Source organism: Meleagris gallopavo, chromosome 3 (genome assembly GCF_905368555.1).
Source record: "Meleagris gallopavo chromosome 3, MGAL_WU_HG_1.1, whole genome shotgun sequence".
Lineage (NCBI taxonomy): Eukaryota > Metazoa > Chordata > Aves > Galliformes > Phasianidae > Meleagris > Meleagris gallopavo.
Window position 1 is genome coordinate 8,085,296 of NC_139406.1, and position 22,865 is coordinate 8,108,160.

The window sequence follows — 22,865 nt, forward strand, 5'->3', positions numbered from 1 at the left end:
GCAAGGCAGCAGGAGCATGGTGCTGACATATGTTTCCCTCTGTGTCCCTTTGAACAGGCATGGGTGGAACCTCACAGTCCTTCCTAATAATACAGGATCCATCCTGCGACATCTTGGTGCTGTGCCTGGTGAGGAGGATTCTTTTTCTGTGTTTGTCCTGTGTGCCCTCTAAATGTGGTAGTGTAGTTACCAAGGCCTTCTCTCACTCCTTCCAGTCCTTCTATTGAGTAGCTGCCCAGGTAGAGATGCAGTTGTAAGTAGCAGTTGGTACTTGTGGGATGGAAATCAGGTTTGTAGATAAAGAATTAACAAACAGCTAAGACCAAATACCTGGGAGAAACCAGTTGTGCTTCTGTTGTTGTCAGCACGTCGGTGTTCTTGTTTTGTGTCAGGGGTGATGAAAGACGTACAGCTTTCTTGTGTGCAAACCTAGACAAGTGTGGGGTAAAGCTGCACGGAAGTTTTTTAAATGAATTATTGCAAGTGTCACAAGCTCCAGCTGCATTTGTGCCATTAGAAACAAAAGTGAAATCCAGTCACCTGTACAGATGTTGAGCCTGGACCATGCCAGTTGGGAAAGAGGGTTTATGTTTATGTGGATATATATGCTTGACGCTGTGAAGCAGTCTCCTCTGATCAATAGCATTGAGCTTGTATTATGGATATTTGTAAATAAACAAAAGGATAAAACTTCTTGCAGCTCTAACAAAATAAATGTGTTCAAAGGCAGCATATTCATCTGGTAGCTATTTCAGTAGTGGGAAATGCTGGTGTCATTAAATAAATTATTCTTTGTGAATTATTCACTCTGATAGGCAGACTGAAAACAGCTCACAGGTAGAAGAATTTCAACTGAAATGCCCTCAAACTGTCTTTTAATTAGAAATTGCAATTACTGAAAACTCATTTTCAATCTCTGTTTCAGGAGTGACAATTCCTTGGCTAAATATTGGCATGGTCTTTTCTACCTCATGCTGGTCTCGAGACCAAAATCACCTTCCATACATTGACTACTTACACACTGGTGCTGATTGCATTTGGTAGGTATTACCATGTTTGTTTTCATGCTCACTGCAGTGGCTCTCTGTAGGCTGGTGTTAACAGCAGTTTATGTAGTAGCTTTTGTGTGAATGAATGTCATCTAGAAGTGGTAGTCTTCATGATTGCAGATTTAATGAAAAAACATAGTATAAACTAAGCATTAAAAACTTTCTTTCTTGGAAGAAAAGTTTTGGTTTATCTTCTGTGATCTGTTCTGAGATACTTTGCAGTGAACTGTTTGTGCTTGAGATAGGGTTCAATCTGTAGGAAGTTTTCATGAGATGGAAGCTAGCATAACAGCTAGTCAGGGTAAGCTTTCCTTAGGCTGACAGAGAGATACTTGTCCAAGCTTGCTCCATATTGTTATTGGTGAAGTGATTGAATTCACACTCTGACTAAATAGGCAGCATTTTCTTATTTTACATAAAATATCAACTCTGTATCAACCAGATCCCTAATATTTTCTATTGTGACTTTTTTTTCTGGCTTTATCATATGATAATCATTTTTAATTATGATTGCACGCATCATTCTAGTGCCTGAATGCTGGCAGTAGTACTCAGGTGCTAGTTTCATATGTTGGAGACACTTCATACAAATGGACGTAGCACTCAGCTTACAAATAGTTATGAACACGGTGATCCTTTCTGTATTCAATGCATATGTGCTGCTACAGATGATGATGAATTAGGTTATGATGGAAGTACAACAGCTGATGGAGGAATTAGTGGAAGCAGTTGCTGCTGGCATGTCGCGTGCCTTTCTGTGACATTCCAGTGATAATGGTGTTATTACCCAAGAGGATCATCAGTGAGAACAGTGAACAATAAGCAATATAACTGTTTCTTGACCAGAGAAAATCAATTAAATGGAGAACAAAAGTTACTGAAATGCTGACCCCTCCGAAGGTGAGAAGCTGATTGCCTTTCAGCAGTTTCAGCAGTTCTCTAGAACCCTGAACAATGGGAGCCTTCGGCTCATCCAGTAGTGTGACAGGAGAAGGTCTGCAGGGCCTGAAGTGGATGTGCTGCCCTGCTGCCACATTATTTGCAGAGTCAGCAAAGGCCTTTGCATCCAGGAGTCCCCGTGGAGCAGCAGTGGCAGCCGTTCTTTGTTCATGCACCAAGTGTGTACTTGGTCACCTTTAATGCCCGTGCTTCTCAGCTGGTGCTCCTGTCAAGGGTGCTGACCCAGCTGACTCTGCATGGCCCAGAATGAAGGGTTCAGAATCTTGTTAGAAACATTTAAAGCACCTTGATTTCTCTAATTTTGGCTCCTGCTACATGTGCTAGTTCCAGGACAGAGTCCTTCCTGGCTGCCTGCATGGCTGTCACATGCGAGCAGCTGTCCTGTCAGAGAAGGAAATTTCTTTTTCTTGTCTGCATCCCTTGCATAGCCTCTGCTCCTGGGGTGCTACTGCAGGAGTACCTCTCTTTAAATATTTAAAGTTGAAGAACTGTTCTCTATGTGATCATATTAAGGGATAAACACTGGATTATGCCATGAATTTGGAGGCTTCTCTTTCTGTCATGGGCATTTCATGGTTTCTGTGCCTCTTCTGTGTCTTGGGAATCTGTAATCTTTTATAATAATATGCTATCAGAACAAATCACAGCACAAACTACATTATCCTCAACCCTAGGTGAGTCTGTTTCCCTCTGTGACATAGGTATAGGCTTGAATGACTGTAAAGTACAAAAAGAAGACATTCAAGATATCTGGGCTAAGTTCTGACATCATTCTTCATGCTGTGCTTGTCAAAATGCAGTGTTTTGGGGTTTAAAAGATTTGAATGCAGCCAACCAGCATTTTAGGGAAGGGTACTACTTCTGTTTTTCCAAGCCAAGAAGAAGAAAACAAAAAAGCCATTTACATGTGTAAGTAAACCCATCATAGATGGGGTAACTTATGTACAGACAGCCTCAGATGTACTTTGAGAGACTGCCTTGGTGAAACATGAGTAATAAACAGGAATAACTCAGAAGAAAGAAGTAAAACTACTTTGTCAAAACTGTTCCACTGTGAGGCTGCCAGGCTGCGTTGTCCGGCTGATCTGTGTTAGGAAGTATCTTCAGAGCCCATTAAAGAGCAAATATTAAAAAGAGAAATAGTCTTGTTTGCTGTGACACTCAGAGGTCTGTACTGGCTCCTCACTTCACGTTTTTGATAGGTACATCAAAATTTGCAAGCGCACGAGCTGGCAGAATATGCCATAGCCCAAAAGGATCTGAATTCCTTCAATCCTGCCAGTGGTGAGACAGTACCATGCATTTCAGTGCTGCTCCACCTCTTCACACATCCTTTCTGTGCATTTTCCTGGGCCCATGGTTTAAGGAATTACAAGCTTGAATCTCTAGGCTGTTCCCACTGTATTTTCTGACTCTATTAGAGTCTGAGTTTGAATTTAAAGTATTTTAATCTCCATTAAAATGTCTTGTTCTTGTGTAACTAGAGTAATGTCCTATACGCATGCAGCTGTTCTGCAGCACTCACTGTTGACAACACAGGTACTGAGAAGTATTTGATACACAGCTTGCCTTTAAAATTGCTGTTGGGACATGATAAGGTTCTTCCACTGCACTGCTCTAAAATCCTAGGATTTCTTAGCAAGGTCCTAATAATGTCAGTACATTTGGAAGTAGTCTACGTGTGCCTGGGCAGCTGGCTCATTAGAGCCTGGGCTGCAGCTACAGTTAGCTGTAGGAGCAGACAGTGTCATATCTTCTGGCAGTCAGCTTGAAGATCAAGAAAGAAAAATCAAAGTAATCATAAATACAGCGAATAATAATGAGATATTCAAATCATAGGAAGTACAGCCTCCTGTAGATTCATCATATGATGCATCTGGAGTTGATATTAGTGCACATCACAAGCAAACGTCCTGACAAGGTGTGTAAGGTTGGCAGAATGAATTCTGAAATTGGTGGTGAGACCTGGACAAATGACAAGGGAACTGCGTTCTTTTCCCCAAAATCTTTCCAGATTAATTCTCTTCCACTCCTGGCCAAGCTTGGAATAATGGCTTTGTTGTGTGAGTAGTGTGAGGGCAAACGGACTCCAGATTGAGGTCTTAAAGTTTGAAGTGAATTCTGATAAGTCTTGATAAATTAAACGGTGTTTTTTATTTGCATGAGCATAACAAATCTAAATAAAGGAATGTCACAAATAAACCCTACCATGGCAGCAACTCAAGGCAAGTTTGGCAACCCCAGGATTTGTATGGTGTTTCCAACAAGCTGTGCTGCTCAGTTTACAGTGGTCAGGCATCAAGTGCCACATCTTGGGAACAGGCATTTCCTGGCTGGCCATCAGTAAGACTCTTCCAGTAGGGTGTAAGCAGGAGTGGGACATTGAGTAGCAGTGAATTGTCACAGTTTTGCATCCCTTAGTTTCCAACTAAGTAGCAGTTCTCCAGATGTGTGGAGCCAAATCCTGACTCTTCTTTGTTACTTTTTGTCATTTCTGGGAAGGGAGCACAGAGAGCATTGCAAGTTTGTTGGCTTGAGAGGAGGATGCGAAACTTCACGATATACCCTGTGGTTTTAAATCTCTCTTGCTGTTTTGGCTGCTCTTAGTCAGGTCTTATGTTTGTTGAAAGGGAAAAGATGTGAGATTTGTTTAGTAAGAAAGGAAAGAAGGCATTAGGCTATTTAATGTACTAACGAGTGTGATTTGTGGTTTCTTGATTGTTACGAACAGAAATTGTTTGTGCACACGTAATAAATATAATCATTTGTGATAAAAGAGCACATATATTGGTGCTGAAGAGATGCAAACTTCTGCTCGTAATTAGGTGTTCCAGTGCCATTAAAATGCTCATCATCCTATTGCTGATTTTTCTACTGTGATTCTATAGAACGCTGAATTTCCACTATTTGGGGATTTTGTGTCCTTTGGCATCTAGTGAACACCATCAAACTGAATTTAAGTAACCAGCTTTCCATTAATCCTGAGTGTTTTGCAAAAAAGATCTGTATGGGAATGCTTGTGTTTAATATCTTTCTTTTAATCAATGTCCTGGTCTAAATTGCCTGTTACTGGGGACCGTTACTTATTCCACAGTAAATCTCTCTCTTTTCCTCTGACAAAACAACAGGTATTGCATTCCTGCTGCGGAGGAGAACAAACTTGATGATGTGGTACATACCCTGCTGCAAGCCAATGGCACTCCAGGGCTGGAAATGCTTGAAAGTAATGTAATGGTAGGTTAACAGTGGGGGGAGATATTCCCAGTTGAGAATCCAAGGGTAATAGAAGACTGGTGTTCAGACTTCTTTTTTTTCTTTACATTACATTGATGCTGTTATGAAAATCTGGACACTTCATACTGGCATTTTTTTTAATAAGGTTCATGTGTTACAATATTGAAAGAAAAAACAAACATGACAGAGCTGTAAATGTCCACTTAAATGTTGGCTGTGATGTATTTAAGTTCACAAAGTGAGTGCTTTGTAATCAATTCATTTGTAACTGACATGGATGTGAGAAGCCAAATACTTTGAAGGATTTCAAAGTAATTTTTTTTTGCTCCCCTGTTTATTTTATAGATTGTAATTTCCATTTAGTGCATTTAAGAATAAATCTGGGAGCCCACAACAGATTCCTTGGCTGTCCTTGTGAACATCTCTAACAGAAGTGTAAAAGCAAGATGGATCCAATCACAAGTCTGTCTGAAAAGAGAAACAAATGGCCCACGTTACTTTTTACAGACAGCATGTTTTTGGGTCTTCATGTTTTGTGGTTGTTTGGCAAGTGAAAGTTTGAACTGTTGGTTTCAGAAGAGACACAGGTAATTCTTACTCCAGATAACTTAAATTTCTGTATGCATAGAAGGGAAGAGAGAAAGGAAACTGAGCAGAGCCGTTAGCAGAGCGTAGCTTTTCTCCAGAGCAAGTAACATGTGGCAGTATCAGGGAAGGAAGAGATTAAGCTGTACGGCAAACTTCTGACTTTCATTTGTTCATTGCTTTTATGTCTTTCCAGATCTCCCCGGAAATCTTGTGTAAGGAGGGGATCAGGGTGCACCGTACTGTACAGCAGAGCGGGCAGTTTGTTGTCTGTTTTCCTGGATCCTTTGTGTCTAAAGTGTGTTGTGGCTATAGTGTTTCTGAAACAGTGCACTTTGCTACCACCCAGTGGACAAGTATGGGTTTTAAAACAGCCAAGGTAAGTTGAGAAAGGGAGTTAAAATGGATTCAGCACCCTGCCATCTAAAGCAGCTGCAGAACAGACATTCCAGGACAGATAGTGTTTGATACTAGTGCAACTATGTCTATTTTTGTGGAGCGTTAAATAAAAAAGGGAAAAAAAATAACCCTGCAAGGCATACGATGATACAGATACAGTGTTTGCAGAAAAGCAAGTGAGTTAATAATTGCTAACTAAAAACTTCTGTATATTTAAAAAAAATCAGAAGATTGTTATGCCTGCAGACCTGTTTGCAAGGAAGCTTTTCAAAAATCCCATCAGAGCTCCTGATAATATACTGTATGATGCTTACTACATTTTTTAGGTGATGTTTTCTAGAACCATTAGAATCTCAGGTGCAAGTATCTGGATAACTGTGCTTATTAGCTTTTATGGTAGGCAGAGTCAGTTAACTCACAGCTGTATTGCTTGTCTTTCTCTGCCCCCTTTATTCAGGAAAAGCTGTTGATCAGGGCAATTTCAATTTTAATCAACTTGAAAGTTCTTAGGTTCACTGACCAGCCCATCTGATACCGAGCTGTATATAAAACTTCCAATCCCTTTTTCACACAACTAACTGAGGTTGACTGTCTGCAGAAACAAACAGCTGAACTGCCCAGGAGTTGTTGTTTTTGCTAAGTTTCTGTGTTCTGGGACAAACAACGTATGCGGCTAACTGTGTGTCCGACCTCCTCAGATGCACTGTGGGTTACAGATGCTATTTTGATCCTGTTTTCTAGCTAAGCCAATAGTAAATTATTATTTACAGCTTCAGACCAAGTGGTTAGAAAGTAATTAAATATAATATGCCCACACCTAGGTTTTGGTTCTTTAGAGTAAATGGATTTCTTCCAGCCTGGCTATACTAACTGTATATTAACTTACTTTGAAATAAAAGTTATTTTACTACAGATTTATTTTGGGGGAAGGTGGGAATTGTATATGTGTGTAGGTAAGGAATGAGAATCCTGAACTAACCTTTTGTGTCTGAAGGTATACTATTATATTATCTTCATATACTGTATTTATTGCTGTACCGAGTACTTGTTCGATATTGTGAAAATGCTACTCTTGTGAGACAGAAACCACTATGCAGCAATTAAAAAGCTCTTCCTGGTGCCTCAGATTCTGAAGAACAGTTTCTTTTGATTAACTTTTAAGAGCTTTGCACTGGGTAAATATGATATGATTGAAAATCCAGCAGATGCTTATCTATGATAACCTTGGAAATTGAAGTCACAGCTCTTACAAACTTTACAAGAACCACAGATGTGTGTTTATATCAAAATAACTCTGGAAACACCTACTACATTCCTCTTTTCCGTCTTTCTTTTCCTCCTCATCTTTCTTCAAACTCTCCTATATTCTCAACTCTCTTAACTTTTGGAAATTCTTCCTTTGGAAGTTCTGCCTTTGTCAAGGCACTTTGCCATTTTCAAAAGCTGACCGGGATTACGCTTTTCAGAGATTATGAAAAGTTCTGTGTAATGAGCAAGATTCCCCTTTTGGACTGTTAATGAACTCTGACAAACAACTGCACCCTACTGTCTTTCAGTTCTGGACAGCAATATTGACAGTTTTTAGCAGTTTGATATATTAACCTTGTTTTCCCTCTGTGATACTGTGACTCGATTTTTATAGTGACTCTTTATATAACTAAACAATGTTGTTTCACTTCATGTATTGAATGACCGCTCAATCTTCTTTAATATATGCAAAAATGAAATTCTGCATCTGAAATTGCATTGATTCCAGTTCATAAGGACTTGGGATAATCGTTGGGGTAAAGGGACTCTGTATAAAGCCTCCTGTAAAGGAACAGACAGGTTTCACCAATGGTTGATTGGCACTAAATGTCAAACCAGGTTGCTGGCTTTGGAAAAGCACCCAAAGAGCTTTTGAGATTTTAAACTAAGGAGAAAGCTTAAGGGTATGGAAGAGTTTTGTTTTTTAATTGCAAAGGCGTAACTCCAAATAAGGCACTTAGCAGAGTCAGTAAAATTCATTTAGGAAACAGGAAAAAAGAAAATTGGACTGAATAAATATCTGCTTGTCTGGAGGCATGGAAATGAGTTGGGATGTACAGTTTTTGGGGAAGGCTTTGGTAGTGCAGGGCCTGCCAGAAACTTGGTGGAAAGAAGAGACTTTGCAAGTAGTGTAAAACAAGAAGTGCATAGGAGATGGAGCTAGTCATCCTATTGGAGCAGTGTGGCTATTAAACAAGAGGGAACTTACAGTCAAATCAGATGGGTTTAACTCTGTCATAAGGCATATTAAGGGATATAACTTCTGAGCACTGATCTTCCAGTCTAGAACACTCTGCTCCTGACTGTCCAACCACATGCTGGCAGGGCCTTCATGTGTTTCTCTCCGAGCTTTTGGTTTGGGTTAGGTTTGTGTTTTTAATACACCACACAATTATCACTCCTTGATTTTTGTCACAGAGCTGGCTTAGCCTGAGCGGACGAGGTTGCCTTCAGTGAAGCAGTAATGGAGGAGGCACTCAGAAGTGCACTTGAAGACCAGCAGTAACAGTGGTTTGGCCTCAGGACTTGGCTCGACTGCTCAAAACATCAGGCTTTCCAGGCACATCCTCTGGGTTTCAGGGTGCTTAGCTTTGGTCATACTGCTCTGCACATCCACTCCTCCTGCTTTGTAGTGCTCAATAGCACAGACACAGAGTGTATCATAAGAAGGAGATGGAACAGGAAGCACAGTGATAATGGAGATGCTGGTGTCCCTCCCCAGATAATGGTGGTCATGTTCGGTGTGAGATACCAGAACTGAAGTGGCTTCAAGGAGCAGCTAGTCAGGAAACTCATGCGAGGAGAAGGTGCCATCTCATTTCCCAGCAATGCTGGACAAACCTTTGGTGGTTCAGAACAGCTCTATCAGAGAGCTGTTCTGTGATGGCGAGCAGACGTTACAAAGCTTGAGAGAGCAGTAAAAACTAAAATATCCACTACTGTGGTGTTTCATTTCAGAAGACAGCCTTGCATAAAATCAAGGAAGCTTGTTAAATTGAGAATGCAGCAAGAAGGATCAAGTGTTTGTGTGCAGCATAAAAATTGCTTTAAGATGCTCTATTAGAGGGTCATAGCACAACATATGCACATTGCCTAGCAAAAAACAATTTCAGAGGTCAACCCCCCCCACTAAACTTGGCATGGCTATACACTGTGAGAAAGGAGTCCATTTGAAATAGGACAAAAAAAACCCTCCCTTTTGTGTCCAGAAGTTCAAAATGCAAATAACACAAGTGCTCGCCCACCCAGAGCTCTAGGAGGATGAATGTAAACACAGACTAATGCAGGCCAAAAAGAGATTCTAAAGAACAACTTGCTAAAGGCAAAAGAAAAAGAAATACGTAAAAGAATGAGAAAGGGGCAATCAAATGCAGCTTTTGTAGAGAGTTCATGCCCTCCAGGCCTTGAAACTTTTTGAAGGGTGTATGGACAAAAGACATCCAGTTGACAGAATCTGCTAATGTTCCTGCAAGATTTTTGGTGAGGTTCCTCAGAAAAAGCTTTTAAAGAAACTAACCTGTCACACAAAAACTAAACTGATGTACGGATAAGCAGAGGATGGTGACACATGATCAGATCTTGTGGTGAGAAGGCTCTTACTGTGTCCCTCAGGAAAACCAGTACAGTTCAACACATCCATAACTAAGCTAGAAAAGGAAGTGCAAAGCAAAACTGATTTTTTTATACTGAGGATGTTAATGTTACTCTAAAAGCAAAAATTAAAGCAGTGGGGTGTTACAGAGAGACTTCATGAGACTGTGTGGTCTGAGTGCAAAAATGGTAGATGAAGTTCAGTGCTGATAAATTTTATACTAATTACATGGGAATAAGAAAGTAATCCTAACTTGACAGACACAGTGATGGGCTCTGAACAAACTCTTGTTCTGAGGAAAGAGATTTTTGGCTTTCTGCGTAACTGTCGGCACAGTGCTCCAGAGAAGTTTAAAACAAAACCTATATGTTAAGAATTATAGGAGCAGGATAGAAAACAGAGCAGAAACATTGCTCTGCCACTGCGTAGACTTACTCTTGGTGTGGCCATGACTTGAATACCACGCAATTCTGAATCACTAATTGCAGAAAGAAGAGAATGGAACTAGAAAAAGTACAGCGGAAACTGATGATTAGAGTTTGAATTAGCCCCTGTGTTAGATAGAAGAGCATGGAAAATTGATGACCAAGAGAAGCAGATGAGAGCAAGACCGAATATGAAGTAGCAGGGAGATGACAGTGATTATGTGAATGTTCAGCATCTCTCATAATAAATAATGTAAATAAAAGAAATGATTAGGCAGCAGGTCAAGACCAAGCGGAACTCTGTTTTAAAATACTTATCTATGTATTTCAATACTGTACTGTACACAGATTCAGGAATTCAGATAAAGGCACAGATGCAGTGATTTGTGTCACAGAACAAATGTGTGTGGCCCAGGTCCCTGAACTGCCAGCCAGCAGCCGTGCACCACAGCAATCCATTCCCTTGCTGTGGTGTTCTGCACTTTTGGTGGCTGTTCTTAAGCAGCCCCACGCAATATACAAAGCCAATCCAACACACAACAAAACTCCCGCAGCTCCCAAAAGTGCAGCTGCTCCAACCCCAACCTAGCTCTGCCAAAGAGAGTAAATACATTTTGAAGAACACTTCTCTTACCTGTGAACATCCTCTGGATGCTTTTGTGTCAGCAAGGGTTATTAATTCACCTTAGGATAGATCTCGCTATCATTGCAACGCATGCAGTCTGTGCTGTTATAAAATGGTACATTGGTTCTGACGAAAGAAATACAAGAGCAGGTGAGAGGATTAAAACAGTGTTAAAAGTTTGAGGTTGAAGATGAATCTTTTCTGTTTGTGATGAGTAGATGTTTAACTAGTAACAAAATGTCACCTTCACATTACACTCCAGCATTAGTGTCATTTAAAGATTCTCAGGCTGTGTAAAACAACATACGCCTCTTCAGACATAGGGAAACTTGAGGCTTCTTCCAGTTGCAGAGTAAATCAAATAATTTATCTGCATAAGAAATACAAGAAGGGTTGAAGCTACCAAATTAATTAGTTCATTTTGATGGGGACGAAAGACCAAACTTTGAGCTTCTACAGAGAGCAGCTGGTACAAGGCAGAACTCAAAAGAAGCGAAGCTCTCTCTTCTGCCAGTTGTCTCCTTTCCTTGGCATCTACCTGTTCTGTGGCTTTTGTCTGTATTTCTTAACCATCTGTGGTATCCTGTGCTCTCAAAGATGAAGAGTGGTGACAGTCTTGTGCTCCAGCAGGTCAGAAGAGATCTTAACTCAGTCGCTGAGTAGCAGTAGTGCATTGCACATGAACGCATTTGGTTCAGGTCTTAAGTTTATTCTGTGGCATTGGTTCACTTTTAAAGCATGTGCAGAAAATCTTTTTTCTTAGTCCTTCCACCAGAAAGAAGTGATCCAGTTCTGCAAAGCATTTGGGTACTTGGCTTTCCACTGAAAGGTCTGATTTATAACTAACATTTATTTCAGTGAAAGTTGGTTGTAAGCTGGCTTTCAGTTAGGAGCATAAATGCTTTGCTTAACTTGGACTACAGAAAACTTCTACTTTTTGTTCTTTTAGAAGGCTGCTTTTTGCTACATTGAATTAATCCTGGATAACATTCTTGTTTTCAAATTTGCTGAAGAGCTAATTTGGAACTTTCTGTCTCAGGAAATGAAGAGACGACGTATAGCCAAACCATTTTCAATGGAAAAGTTGCTTTATCAGATTGCAACAGCAGAAGCAAAAAAGGAAAATGGACCGACTCTGAGTACGATATCATCACTTCTTGGAGAGCTCAGGTAACGAATCGGGGCCTGTTGTACCTATTTTCTTTTCATTGACAGACTCCAATTGTGGATAATGTAAGTAACCATTTTAGGCACGTATCTTGCACCTACTTAACCAAGCCAATCTATCTGAAGACAGCCACATGGGGAAGAGCAATTTCCTTGGCTGATGTGAGGGTGCCCGTGGTTAGGATGTCTTACTCTAAGAATTCCATACTTCTGGCACCGTCAAAGAACTAAAGTACGGATTAGCTTGGGTTTTTGTTTTGTTGATCCTTGGTGCTGAGAGTCAAGATTTCCTGATGTGTTATGTGGGCTACATGGTGCCAAGCAGTTAAGTACCACTTAGTTTTTAACCTCTTGGCATCGGTAGCCACTGTCAATCCATGCCATTGGTGTGGGTTTTGCAGCAGGAACCCTTGTCTTCAGCGTCAAGATTGTATACTGAAGTTGTAGAATGTACTTTGTATGCAGAGATGTTTTTTTCTTAAACCAGTCAGTGAGCAGCTTATATGCATTTGAACACTTAAGAACAAAAGCTTCACGTTCCTTTTTCTCTCCACAGTGATTAAGGAAACATGTTTAGGGTTTCTCTTAAGATAGGTAAAATAGAAAATATGATGTTGCCTGGCTTCCTGTGTAATGTTCTTCTCTTTTGTTCCCTACCATGTAGTTGCTACCTATCTTTCAAGTTTGTGACAACTGGTACTCGAGATGCCAAGAAAGTTTTGATGAATGGAATCTACAAACTGTATTTAACTAACTAGCATGTTCATTTGGAAAGTTTCCAGTGACATATTGAAGGGGAATACAGCCCATGTGTTGTTTTAGTGTTCAGAAAGAAATACAAAGAGGTGTGCTGACTTCCCCTCCCAGGTGTGCTGACTGCTTTACCTGCAGCTGGTTCCCCTGCAGGAATAATCACTTCCATGTGCACTTTTTTTCCTTGAAGAGGAAAAGTCTGCAAGTGTGAAAGGTGAAACAGAGATGTTGGTGCTCGCTGTAAGAGATCACATCGACCTCTATCAGAGTGGTTCTCAAACTTGTTCTTATACTGAGGTTGGAATTCTCTGGAGAATATCAGTCCTTCCCATGGCTGCTTATGTAAAACAAAACCCCAAACCTGAAAAGCACAACCAAAGCGGAACAATGCACCACATATATTGTTTTTTCTCTGTTCTGTTTTGCTTGTTTGTTCTGTGTCTCACTGCCTCCTCTCCTGACCTGCCATGCCATTTGCTTAGCATGGCTCTCCACCCATCTTTGGCTGTGTCTGGTGGTGAGCGTCTCTATTCTCCCCTTCCATCTGCTCAGCTCACTCCACGCTGCTGCGGCCCAACCTGCTCCCGCAATGCTGGACAGTTCCGTACAGGACGCGCTGGCCACCTTGCACACACAGCGGGTAGAGGGCGGCCTGAGGGCTCAGTGGTCGTTCTTAGTTGATATCTCCTTCTTTTTCCCCTGGGTATGCAGAAGGGTCTTCGTCTTTTGGCACAGCCGCTTGCCCTGCTCCCCCTTTCCTGCCTGAAGCACCTCCTGGCAGCAGATCCTTGGTTCTCTGGCCTCCTGCTGAAGGTGGCTGTGTTACTCCTGGGGGCCACGGCTCCTTCTCCTCAAGGTGGCTTTTGGCAACTTCAGGAAAGGCAGCCGTGTTGTCAGCCACATGGCTCAGCTCTCCACGCGCCCCGGGCACCCACCGACCTCGAGGAAGTACTCGGCAGCCCCCAATGCTTTGTGGAGCAGTTTGAGAACCACTGGCTTGATACAGTGGTCACCTTTTGCAGTTAGGCAGCGTTCCTGTGGTGCTGGCTGGCTCTCAGCATGCATAGGGTATGGCACCAACCTCCAGCAACACTCAGGTCTTTGCTGTGTGCAGTTACGATTTCAGTGATGATGGTGGTGAAAGGGTGACTGTGGTTGGCTTTGTGGTGCTACGAGGAACTGCTGGTTTCTGACTGCATCCAATGTTCACAGGGACACGGAGCTGAGGCAGCGGCGGCAGCTTTACGAGGCAGGTCTCCACTCCTCGGCGCGCTACGGCAGCCACGACAGCAGCAGCACGGCGATGGATGGAAAGAAAAAGCCTCGAAAGTGGTTGCAGTTAGAAACATCAGAGAGAAGATGTCAGATTTGTCAGCACCTGTGTTATCTGTCCATGGTGAGTACAGTCCTGAGCCGCTGCTGTAGTACTGTGGCCTCTGTTCTGTTTACAGCACACTGCAACAGACTGTAAGCATTGGAGAGAAAATGCATGACTCCAGGGTCATCTCAGGCACATCACATAGGCTGCCGGGGTTGGTTTGTGTCACCTTAGGTAGCAGTGACAGAAGACAGGGGTTAGCATCAGCTAGCTTCCCCCTGTAAGGAAGGAAGGACTGAAGGAGCCGTCTGAGCCACTTTCAGACACCCACAATCGCACAGATTGGTAATGAAGGTATCTGTAGGTTGCCAGTAGCAGTAAGCATGGCACTACACTTCCCAGGATGAGCAAGCAACAAGAACGTATGCCCTGAGCCACAGGCACGCAGCCCATGCTCCTGGCTGCCCCATATATCCCCTGCTCACTGAGCTGAGATGCTGTTTGACAACCTCTGTCTGAAAATAGAAAGTCACGCATGTAACTTTGTCAGAAGCAGCTGCCTACTGCTTGTAAAAGTGTGCTGTGGCAATTGTCAGGTTCTTAGCTGTATGCAGAACAATCAGAAATATGGCAATTTCATTATAAACACAAAAAGTCCTTCCTACAGCTCTCTGCACCATCTAATGCCAAGAGTAAACATTTAAATAAATACGATACAGCATCTCCATATTCAGTCCTTTTTTTCCTGTAATCTTTGGGTTTCTTCCAACATAAATATTATTTTTTAATGGAAATGCAATGTTAAATGATGAGATGTAGCTGTTTCTCTCCCTGGGACAGAATGCACTGTTTAGAGCAGCTAAGACACGCTTAAGCAGCACTAGTTTGAAGTAACTTCAAAATGAGTTGTAAAAAAAAAACCACAAAAAACCTGAACCAACCAAAAACTCTGACTCTGATCAGCTTGCTGTGGAGACGATGAAGTGATGCAAAAGTAATCAAGGAAATGATTTTACTTTGTCATTCTTAACGGCAGTAAGGGACAGGAAGGCAACCAATTCACTTCCAGGCTGAACTTGTAGGTGTGGCAGCCAGCAGCTGAGTGTGACCTCTGCTGGCTCAGACAGCAGCTGGGGGTCCTGTGGCCACACTGCTGGCTTTGTTTGGACCTGAGGCAACATTTAAAGTGACGTGAAACTGCTGCTTTCAAGAAGCTTTTAGGACACACGTTAGATATCTGTAGGGCTTTATACATGCAACATTAATTAGATTTAAAAAACTGGTGTTTTTTAGTTGGTAAGTATTTGCCAGCATTAGCACTCATTTCACAATGTGTGCGCATATTGTTTACTCCCCCTCTTTGCTGATTTATAATGATATACAGGTATAATGATACCTTTCAAAGGAAAAGACTGTGGGCAGAACCCGGCTTCAGCTTGGAGCTCACTGCGTTTCCCCCACCTGTTCCTATTTTGGTAGGTTGTACAGGAGAACGAAAACGTTGTCTTCTGCTTGGAGTGTGCCCTGCGGCATGTGGAGAAACAGAAGTCTTGTCGGGGACTGAAAATGATGTACCGCTATGATGAGGTTTGTGCAGTCGTCACAGCTTTTCTCTTTCGCTGCTGTTTGAAGTGAGCTCACAGAGTACTTGTTGGATGAGAGGCCCGGTAATGGCTGGGGGTCAGTGTGCAGACAGATAATGAGCACAGAACTCACGGCGGTGATTTAGGACTGTGCCTGGATTCCAAGCTGATGCTGCATTGCGGTACAGTCAAACAGTGCTCCTTACGTGCCTGCTTAGCACCATCTGTGGAAAAACTCTGGGAGTGGGATGGACAGAGGAGGGGCTGTTTGTTAGCCTCAGTCGTGGGTAGGGACACAGTGGGAAAATTTACAAAATTGGCTGTTTGAGAGCAGCGCTGATACAAGCAGCTCTGAGGCAGATGGCTCAGCAGCTTCTGGTGTGCACAGAGGTCCAGACGGGGAAAAAAAAATAGAAGGTTTGGAGAAGTTGTGCCATTCTGGCTGGCTTTGATTTTCATTGTGGGCTCCATTGCGCTATCAGGTGCTGTAGCTACAAACAGGTACAATCTAGAATGTCCAGGCAACAGAGAAACTGGCTTTGTAACATGGTATATACATTGAGGAGCGCCATTTCCTCAGAAATTTAAATGTATTTCTGTAATTCTTGAGCTTATTTAGGCTCTTACATCCCAGGTCTTCACAGAACTGATAACTCTGTTGAGATTTTCAAAGCCACTCTTAATCAGCACCACATAAAGTAATGACTGTCTTTATAATTACAAAGTAGGGATTTGGGGCTACAGTGGGAACGGAAAAATCTCTCCTTCAGTACTGGATAATATTTCTTCCCCAAATGAAAAGACTCTCTCAATTTCTGCACTTCTGAAGGATACTCAGTGTATGCCTGGTAGATGTTACATAATTTTTTTGAGAGCTGTGAATAGGGAAAGAGAGAGAGCCTACACGTCAGATGCCATCTGTTAAACCTATTTAACTGTTAGCTGCGCTTTGCTCACAACCAACTTCTTAAGATTCCTGCCAGGAGGGGACTGTCCCCCCCGCCCAGACTTCACCAAACCACTGACTGCAGTGAGAGCAGGAGCAGTGATGCAGCGCAGGCGCTGTACTGTGCTGTGCTGTGCTGTGCTGTGCTGTTCAGGGACTCCTGTCTCGTTCTTACTGCAGTGCTACGGACCTGTAATAACCCTTTGCCCTGTGTGGCACTAAGCACTGGCCCGGAGCACTTTAGGGGCATGCAGAGATCCTAAAAAGCAGTAAAGGAAAATAGCATCCTGTAACAAATGACAACAGTCTCGATAGGGAAAAGCAGGACTTCCTCCAAAGTTTTAAATAGATATTCAGTAAAGAGCAGATAGCAAGCATTGTCACCTGCGGATTTAAGCTCATGGCATTTATTACTTTGTTCAGCAGTGGTTTTAAATTGCATCTGCAGCAAAGTTTTGGCTCTGCTGAGCTGTATCTATGCAGCCCAGAGCTCACCCCGGCGCAGTCCTGTCACCCATCACTGACTTTATATTCAGAGCTAGGAAACTACATCAGGGACACCACTCTAGGTACTATGCAGTGCTTCTTAGCCAAAGCCCACCTGTGAAACAGTAACATGTGGTTGTATGGGCTGCTGTGCAGTTAGTTAGCAAAGCAGCAGCTATTTCCTCCTGCCTCGGTGCCGTCAGCCAAAGGACGGCGCTACACCGCTCTAACAAACAGAAGCACCCGAAAAAGGAAGGATGCTCACTTGTGTCTTGTTTTCCCACTTCCTGAACAGGAACAAATAATCAGTCTGGTCAATCAAATCTGTGGAAAAGTATCTGGTAAAAATGGCAGCATTGAGAACTGTATCAGCAAGCCCACACCAAAAAGAGGACCTCGGAAGAGAGCGACAGTCGACGTGCCATCATCCAGGCTTTCATCCTCCAGTTCATCCAAAAGTGCTTCAAGTTAATCCTGAAGATGCCAACACTCTCATTTTGTCAATTTATATATATTTTTTGTAATTATTATACCATAGTTTGGAGTACTTGCTGTAGAATACAAGCTGTCTTTGCACTAGCTCTAAAGAAGATTTTCTTCTGGTTTTAGAGAACTAATTTTGTTTTAGCATTAAACTGTTGAATTTTTTTTTTTTTTGTACTTAGGATAGATAGATACAGCAGTCTGATTTTTTTAAACTGCCGTACGTTCACTGTTTTAACAGCGGCGAGAGGGGCTGATAAATATTAATTTGTATTGTCCCCATGGCTGAGAAAATAAAGAGCCTTTTTGGTAACTGTGAAAAAAGGCTTTTAACCCATTTTTTGACTAGGTTAAAGTTGGATGTGTTTTCTAATTTGTTCTCCAGTCATGTGAGCAGATTTTTCTAGAGCGAAAAGGGATGGGAGACACAAAAAAAAAAAAAAAAAAAAAAAAAACTAAAAAAAAAAAAACTTGAAAGAAATTGCTTTACTTTGGCTGTCTTTTATTCTGTCACAGCAAGCGGAGTTTTGTAATTTTTTAAATTGGAGAATACACACTTTCTTTGGGAGGTTATGGCAGCTGAAGATGGACTTTGTTTCCTAACTGTAGGCAAAAGGGGGAGAGTTGGAGTATGTTCTCTTTTACCAGCACATCACTATGCATCTGTTTTGAGGGGGAAAATAAATAATAAAAAAATAAAAATAAAAAATAAAAAAAAAATAAGGAGGAAAAAAGACTGCCTGCCTTGAGGAGTCACGTGAGGGAAAACTGTGCCTGATTTCATTAGGAAATCCATTCTGTTATTTTTTGGTGCTGTTGGCTACTTTATCAAAAACCCTTCAATAGCATCCTTTAAAAAAAAAAAAAAAGAAAAGAAAAAGAAAAAAAAAAAGTGATTGAAGCCATAAGTGCTTCTTTTGTCATAGACGTGCAATCTTTTTAACATTCCATTTCCATTCCACTGCTGTGTTTCACACCTTCACACCGTCGAGCATTAATTTTTGTTTCGGATTCGTTTCAAGATGCGATCACGTTTAGAGCCACTAGCAGGTCTGCGTATTTCTTTTGAATGTGAAAATACATTTGCTTTCATCTTGTCTCTTTTTTCTCTTCATGTTGTAACAAAAAATCACACCTTTTGTACATATGCCTGTAAATTTTTTTAAATACTTGAGCCTTTTCTTGGGGTGGGGGGAGGGGCGGCGAGGAGACGAGATGAAGAAAAGCCTTACGTTTCACTTTCTTCATCGGTTGGATTGGATGCTTACAGGGTTTTTCTTGTAACATTTATAAGTGCTGCTTACATCACTGAACAACAACAAAAAATAATAATGGAGTAGCTGTTGCCCTTTTCTGGTTGTGTGTACAGTATGTGTGGAATAAAAAAGGGAAAATGTTTTCACAAACTGTTTTGTTTCGTAATTGAATTCAACAATACCGTAGCTACCCATATTGCACTGAGCTTGCCAGTGGTGACTGTCAGGAAAGTCCTATACTACGATTTGTTGGTTGTTGTTGCAGAAGACTGAACTGTTTTGGAATATTTAACAATAACATAAACAGAGTCAAGTGTTTTCAAATGTGGTTGTCTGGTTTTTATGGCCTTGCTGTGTACTTTTTCCCTCTTGACAGTAAACTTCTGACTATGGCTTACAGTTTGACATTTAATTTATTAGCGCTGCTCTGCTCTCTTTCCTTGTAAGGAAAGACTTCATGTTGTTTATTGCCAGTTTTTTGTTTACTTTCCAGGTTTGTACTACGAGGTTTAATAAAAAAACAAAACTTTTTTGGACATTTTGTCTGTCTTCTGGAAAGTGAGTGAGTAAAGCGAGCTCCTCCAAGAAAGATTTCTTTCGGCAGCGGCCTCATTGAATGCTAAGGAGGGATTATATCTGCTGGTAGGTAGCGAGCTCCTAGCCAACGTGTCCTGCAGGTCAGAGGACAGAGACACAGCGAACCCTGAAGGCAAGCAGCCGCCTCCCAGTGGCTCTCTCTCATCTCTCATCTCCCTCAGTGCCCACCACTAACTGCCAGGGTCTTGGGAAGATCTGCAGCACAGCTCCTCCTTTTACTTACGCCGCTTCTGATTACATCCCTTCCCTCAGCACGTGAAGAGCGGGAGCCGGGAAGCTTCTCAAAGGAGAGCAGATCCCTGCAAACAGAGCACGAGACTTGACAAGAAACAGGAGTTAGGTCCAGACCACAAGTGCAGAGAAAATGACTGCAAAAAAAAAACACGAGGGAATTAAGATGACGACCATACATCTTATATCTTGTAAAACGTATGCACTTCATTTATAATAATTTATTCAGCTTTATTTCCCTTAAATTGCTGGCTTGCCTCAGTGCAGTCACACAGATGTTACCATGGAAAAGTAAATTCCACTGGTGCTCAGGATAAATAACCAGTTTTTCTGGTTGCTGCATTAGCCTCCTCTGTTCGCTGTCATGGAGAAAGTACTTTGGGTAATCAAGTGAAAGACATGGTTGGGATAGAAATACTTTATTTTATGTCGGAAGAGGAGTAAGCTTACACAATGCTACGGTATCTGCTCCACGAGGAGTGCAACACTTCCATACGCACCTCTCCTCCTTTGAATTTCTCTTTTTTTCCTTAACACCTACAATAACTAAGTCGGTCCTGAATAAGAATGTGAGATAGTAAACGCTGCTGCATCAGTAGACAAAAGCGGTAGGCAGACAGTAGGTAGCAAAGAGTAGAAAATAGCTTTCCATTTTGGTTTGGATCTTAAATCTTCAGTTGCAGCAGCTGAAAACATGCAAGGAACAATTTGGGCTCAGTATTATACATCAAATGGAAAGATTCCCAATCAGCCGTTTAAAGGTTAGCGGTCGTAGTAACTTTTATCTTTCCCCTTTACTTCTTTTATACATAGTATATACAAAAGTTTCACTGCCCCCCTGAGCCCCAAGACTACTGTTAAAGTGTGTGTGCTTTAGGCATATTTTTATTGTTAAAAACCAACCTCCACCTGACTGGCAATTCTGTAAAAAGGCTGCATGTAGTACTAGTAAAAAGGTCTGGCTGTTCGGATTGGTTAGCAAATTGTGACACAGGCAAGCTCCTCATTCATTTGTTCATTCATTCAGAAGTCATTCTTAAAGGATATGGTTTTAAGATTCAAATAGTTTGAGAGTCACTTTCATCACTAACATCTGAAGCACCCTTTCTTTCAGTGACAGCAGCAAGAGCAGTGTCCACTTGAACCTCCTCTTCATCAGACTGAACGACCGGAGATTCTCCTTCGCTCGCCTCTTGGCTGGCAGAATCAGTGCAGGTGGATGACAGCGAAGACAGTTTGTGGCGTAATTCGGACTGGCTCGGAACCTGAAGACTGATCTCATTCACATAGGTGCTGGAGTCAGGCCCTTACAGGTGGAAAAACAACAAGAAGAAATAAGCTGTGGCTCAGCAATGCAATGAGAAGTCACCATGTTAGCAGAGCTCAGAGTTGGTTTATGAGTTGCACTCGGGCTCCTCTGCTCCTTTTGATGCTAACAAACCTCCCAAGACACAAAGCTGCCTCTTGGCTTTTCTGACACTGCTCTCAAATATAAGCTGCAGGCTGATTTTTGAAATGTTTCTGATGGTGCACGTCTCTCGCTCATTCCAGTATTTTAATATTCGAGTTCAAGTTTTAGAAGAGGGAAGGAGCATTGTCATAACTTACATCCACTTTGCCTGTTAGCCAGGACCATTAACCTTCCTAACTCAGGCTATAACACGTGCTGAGAATCATCACCAACAGGAAAACCCTCCAAAAATAACTGTTCAACAAAATGACACGCAAAAAAATAAGTGGATAACAAAACAACAACAAACTCACAACCGAAACCACAAAAACCTGGAAGGCAGACAATAAAAACTATCTCCAGATTTGACTAAAACAAAGATACAGAAGCACCTCGGGTACTGTGTTTGGCTTTGGGCCCCTCACTACAAGAAAGACATTGAAGCCCTGGAGTGTGTCCAGGGAAGGGCAACGAAGCTGTGAGGGGTCTGGAGGACATGTCTTATCGGGAGCAGCTGAGGGAGCTGGGATTGTTCAGTCTGGAGGAGGGTCAGGAGAGACCTCACCACTTTCTACAACTACCTGAAGGGAGGCTGTAGTGAGGTGGGAGGTTGTTGGCATCTCCTCCCAGGTAACAGCGATAGAATGAGAGGGAATGGCCTCAAGTTGCATCAAAGAAGGTAAAGGTTGGATGTTAGAAAAAATCTCTTCTCCAAAAGAGGGGTGAGGTATTGGAACAGGCTGCCCAGGGAGGTGGTGGAGTCACCATCCCTGAGGTTTCTAAGAAAAAGGTAGATGTCACATCGAGTGACATGGTCTAGAGAGGTCACAGGCATGAGCTGATGGTTGAACCGGGTGATCTTAGTAGTCTTTCCAGCCTTAATAATTCTGTGATTCTATAACACTCTGCCTTGCACTACAGCACGACAGAACACCTTTTGTAAAGTTGCATTAGAGCTCCAGGAACTGAGAGTGGGATTTTAAGACTGCACTCCTTCTATGCTACACAAAAAGATGTCTAGGCAAATTCAGTGCAACAGTGTCTGCTTGCAGTTTGAGAGTTCAGTCTCTAATGATACCTTACATCCTCCTCTGGACATTTCCTGGCAGTAAGTAAGGAAAAGTGGAAAAATCTAAGCTCTCTTTTTATATGATCTTTTTGCTTTATACTTAGAAACTGTTAGGTCAGGCAGCTTCAGCACTGAGGAACCACAGTGAGAAAATAGTACTCTCAGGTAAGAATTTTTTTAAATAAATAAGAGAGTGTGGGTAGAAATGAGCTGACCACACCACCTTAGTCCTGCTCAAGGTCAGATGCAGGGCAGCACATACTACATGCCCTACAATGGACCTCACAGTCCCACCAAGTAACTGAGCTAAACTGTAATTGGCAAACCACTGTAGAAGCATCCGGAGGCAGTAGAAGCAAACAAGTCCCTTCTGAATCAGAGCGAAATGAGTCATCTGGAGCCACAAAAATAGGGTTCACAAGACCATCACAATGTAAGAGCAGCAGCCTGCCCATTCTACCTCTGTGTTACAACTGAGTGCTACAGAGCACCACAGCACTGGCACATTACATTATGGTGTGTATGCACAGGTATACAGCAAATAAATATACACTGTACACACCGTAACACTTGTATCACAATATAAAATGATCAGTTATTTCGAAGGCTGATACGTTTTAGATCAGCTTA

General features: G+C 42.0%; 2 protein-coding genes across 3 annotated transcripts in view; one reads left to right on the forward strand and one right to left on the reverse strand.

Moving 5' to 3' along the window:
• Window positions 1-19,424, forward strand: part of JARID2 (jumonji and AT-rich interaction domain containing 2) — a 204,875-nt gene extending 185,451 nt beyond the window's left edge. Inside the window, exons 11-18 of the mRNA XM_085220153.1 lie at window positions 58-128; window positions 926-1,040; window positions 5,138-5,243; window positions 6,025-6,207; window positions 11,936-12,066; window positions 14,029-14,212; window positions 15,614-15,721; window positions 17,445-19,424. Coding sequence (XP_085076279.1) covers window positions 58-128; window positions 926-1,040; window positions 5,138-5,243; window positions 6,025-6,207; window positions 11,936-12,066; window positions 14,029-14,212; window positions 15,614-15,721; window positions 17,445-17,621 — 1,075 coding nt within the window. The 3' untranslated portion in view covers window positions 17,622-19,424. The remainder of the gene's footprint in view (window positions 1-57; window positions 129-925; window positions 1,041-5,137; window positions 5,244-6,024; window positions 6,208-11,935; window positions 12,067-14,028; window positions 14,213-15,613; window positions 15,722-17,444) is intronic.
• A 695-nt stretch (window positions 19,425-20,119) lies between these two features.
• Window positions 20,120-22,865, reverse strand: part of DTNBP1 (dystrobrevin binding protein 1) — a 68,413-nt gene continuing 65,667 nt past the window's right edge. For both annotated transcript variants that reach the window (XM_085220155.1, XM_085220154.1), the window contains one exon: window positions 20,120-21,022. In XM_085220155.1, the coding sequence (XP_085076281.1) occupies window positions 20,775-21,022 (248 nt within the window). In that variant the 3' untranslated portion in view covers window positions 20,120-20,774. The remainder of the gene's footprint in view (window positions 21,023-22,865) is intronic.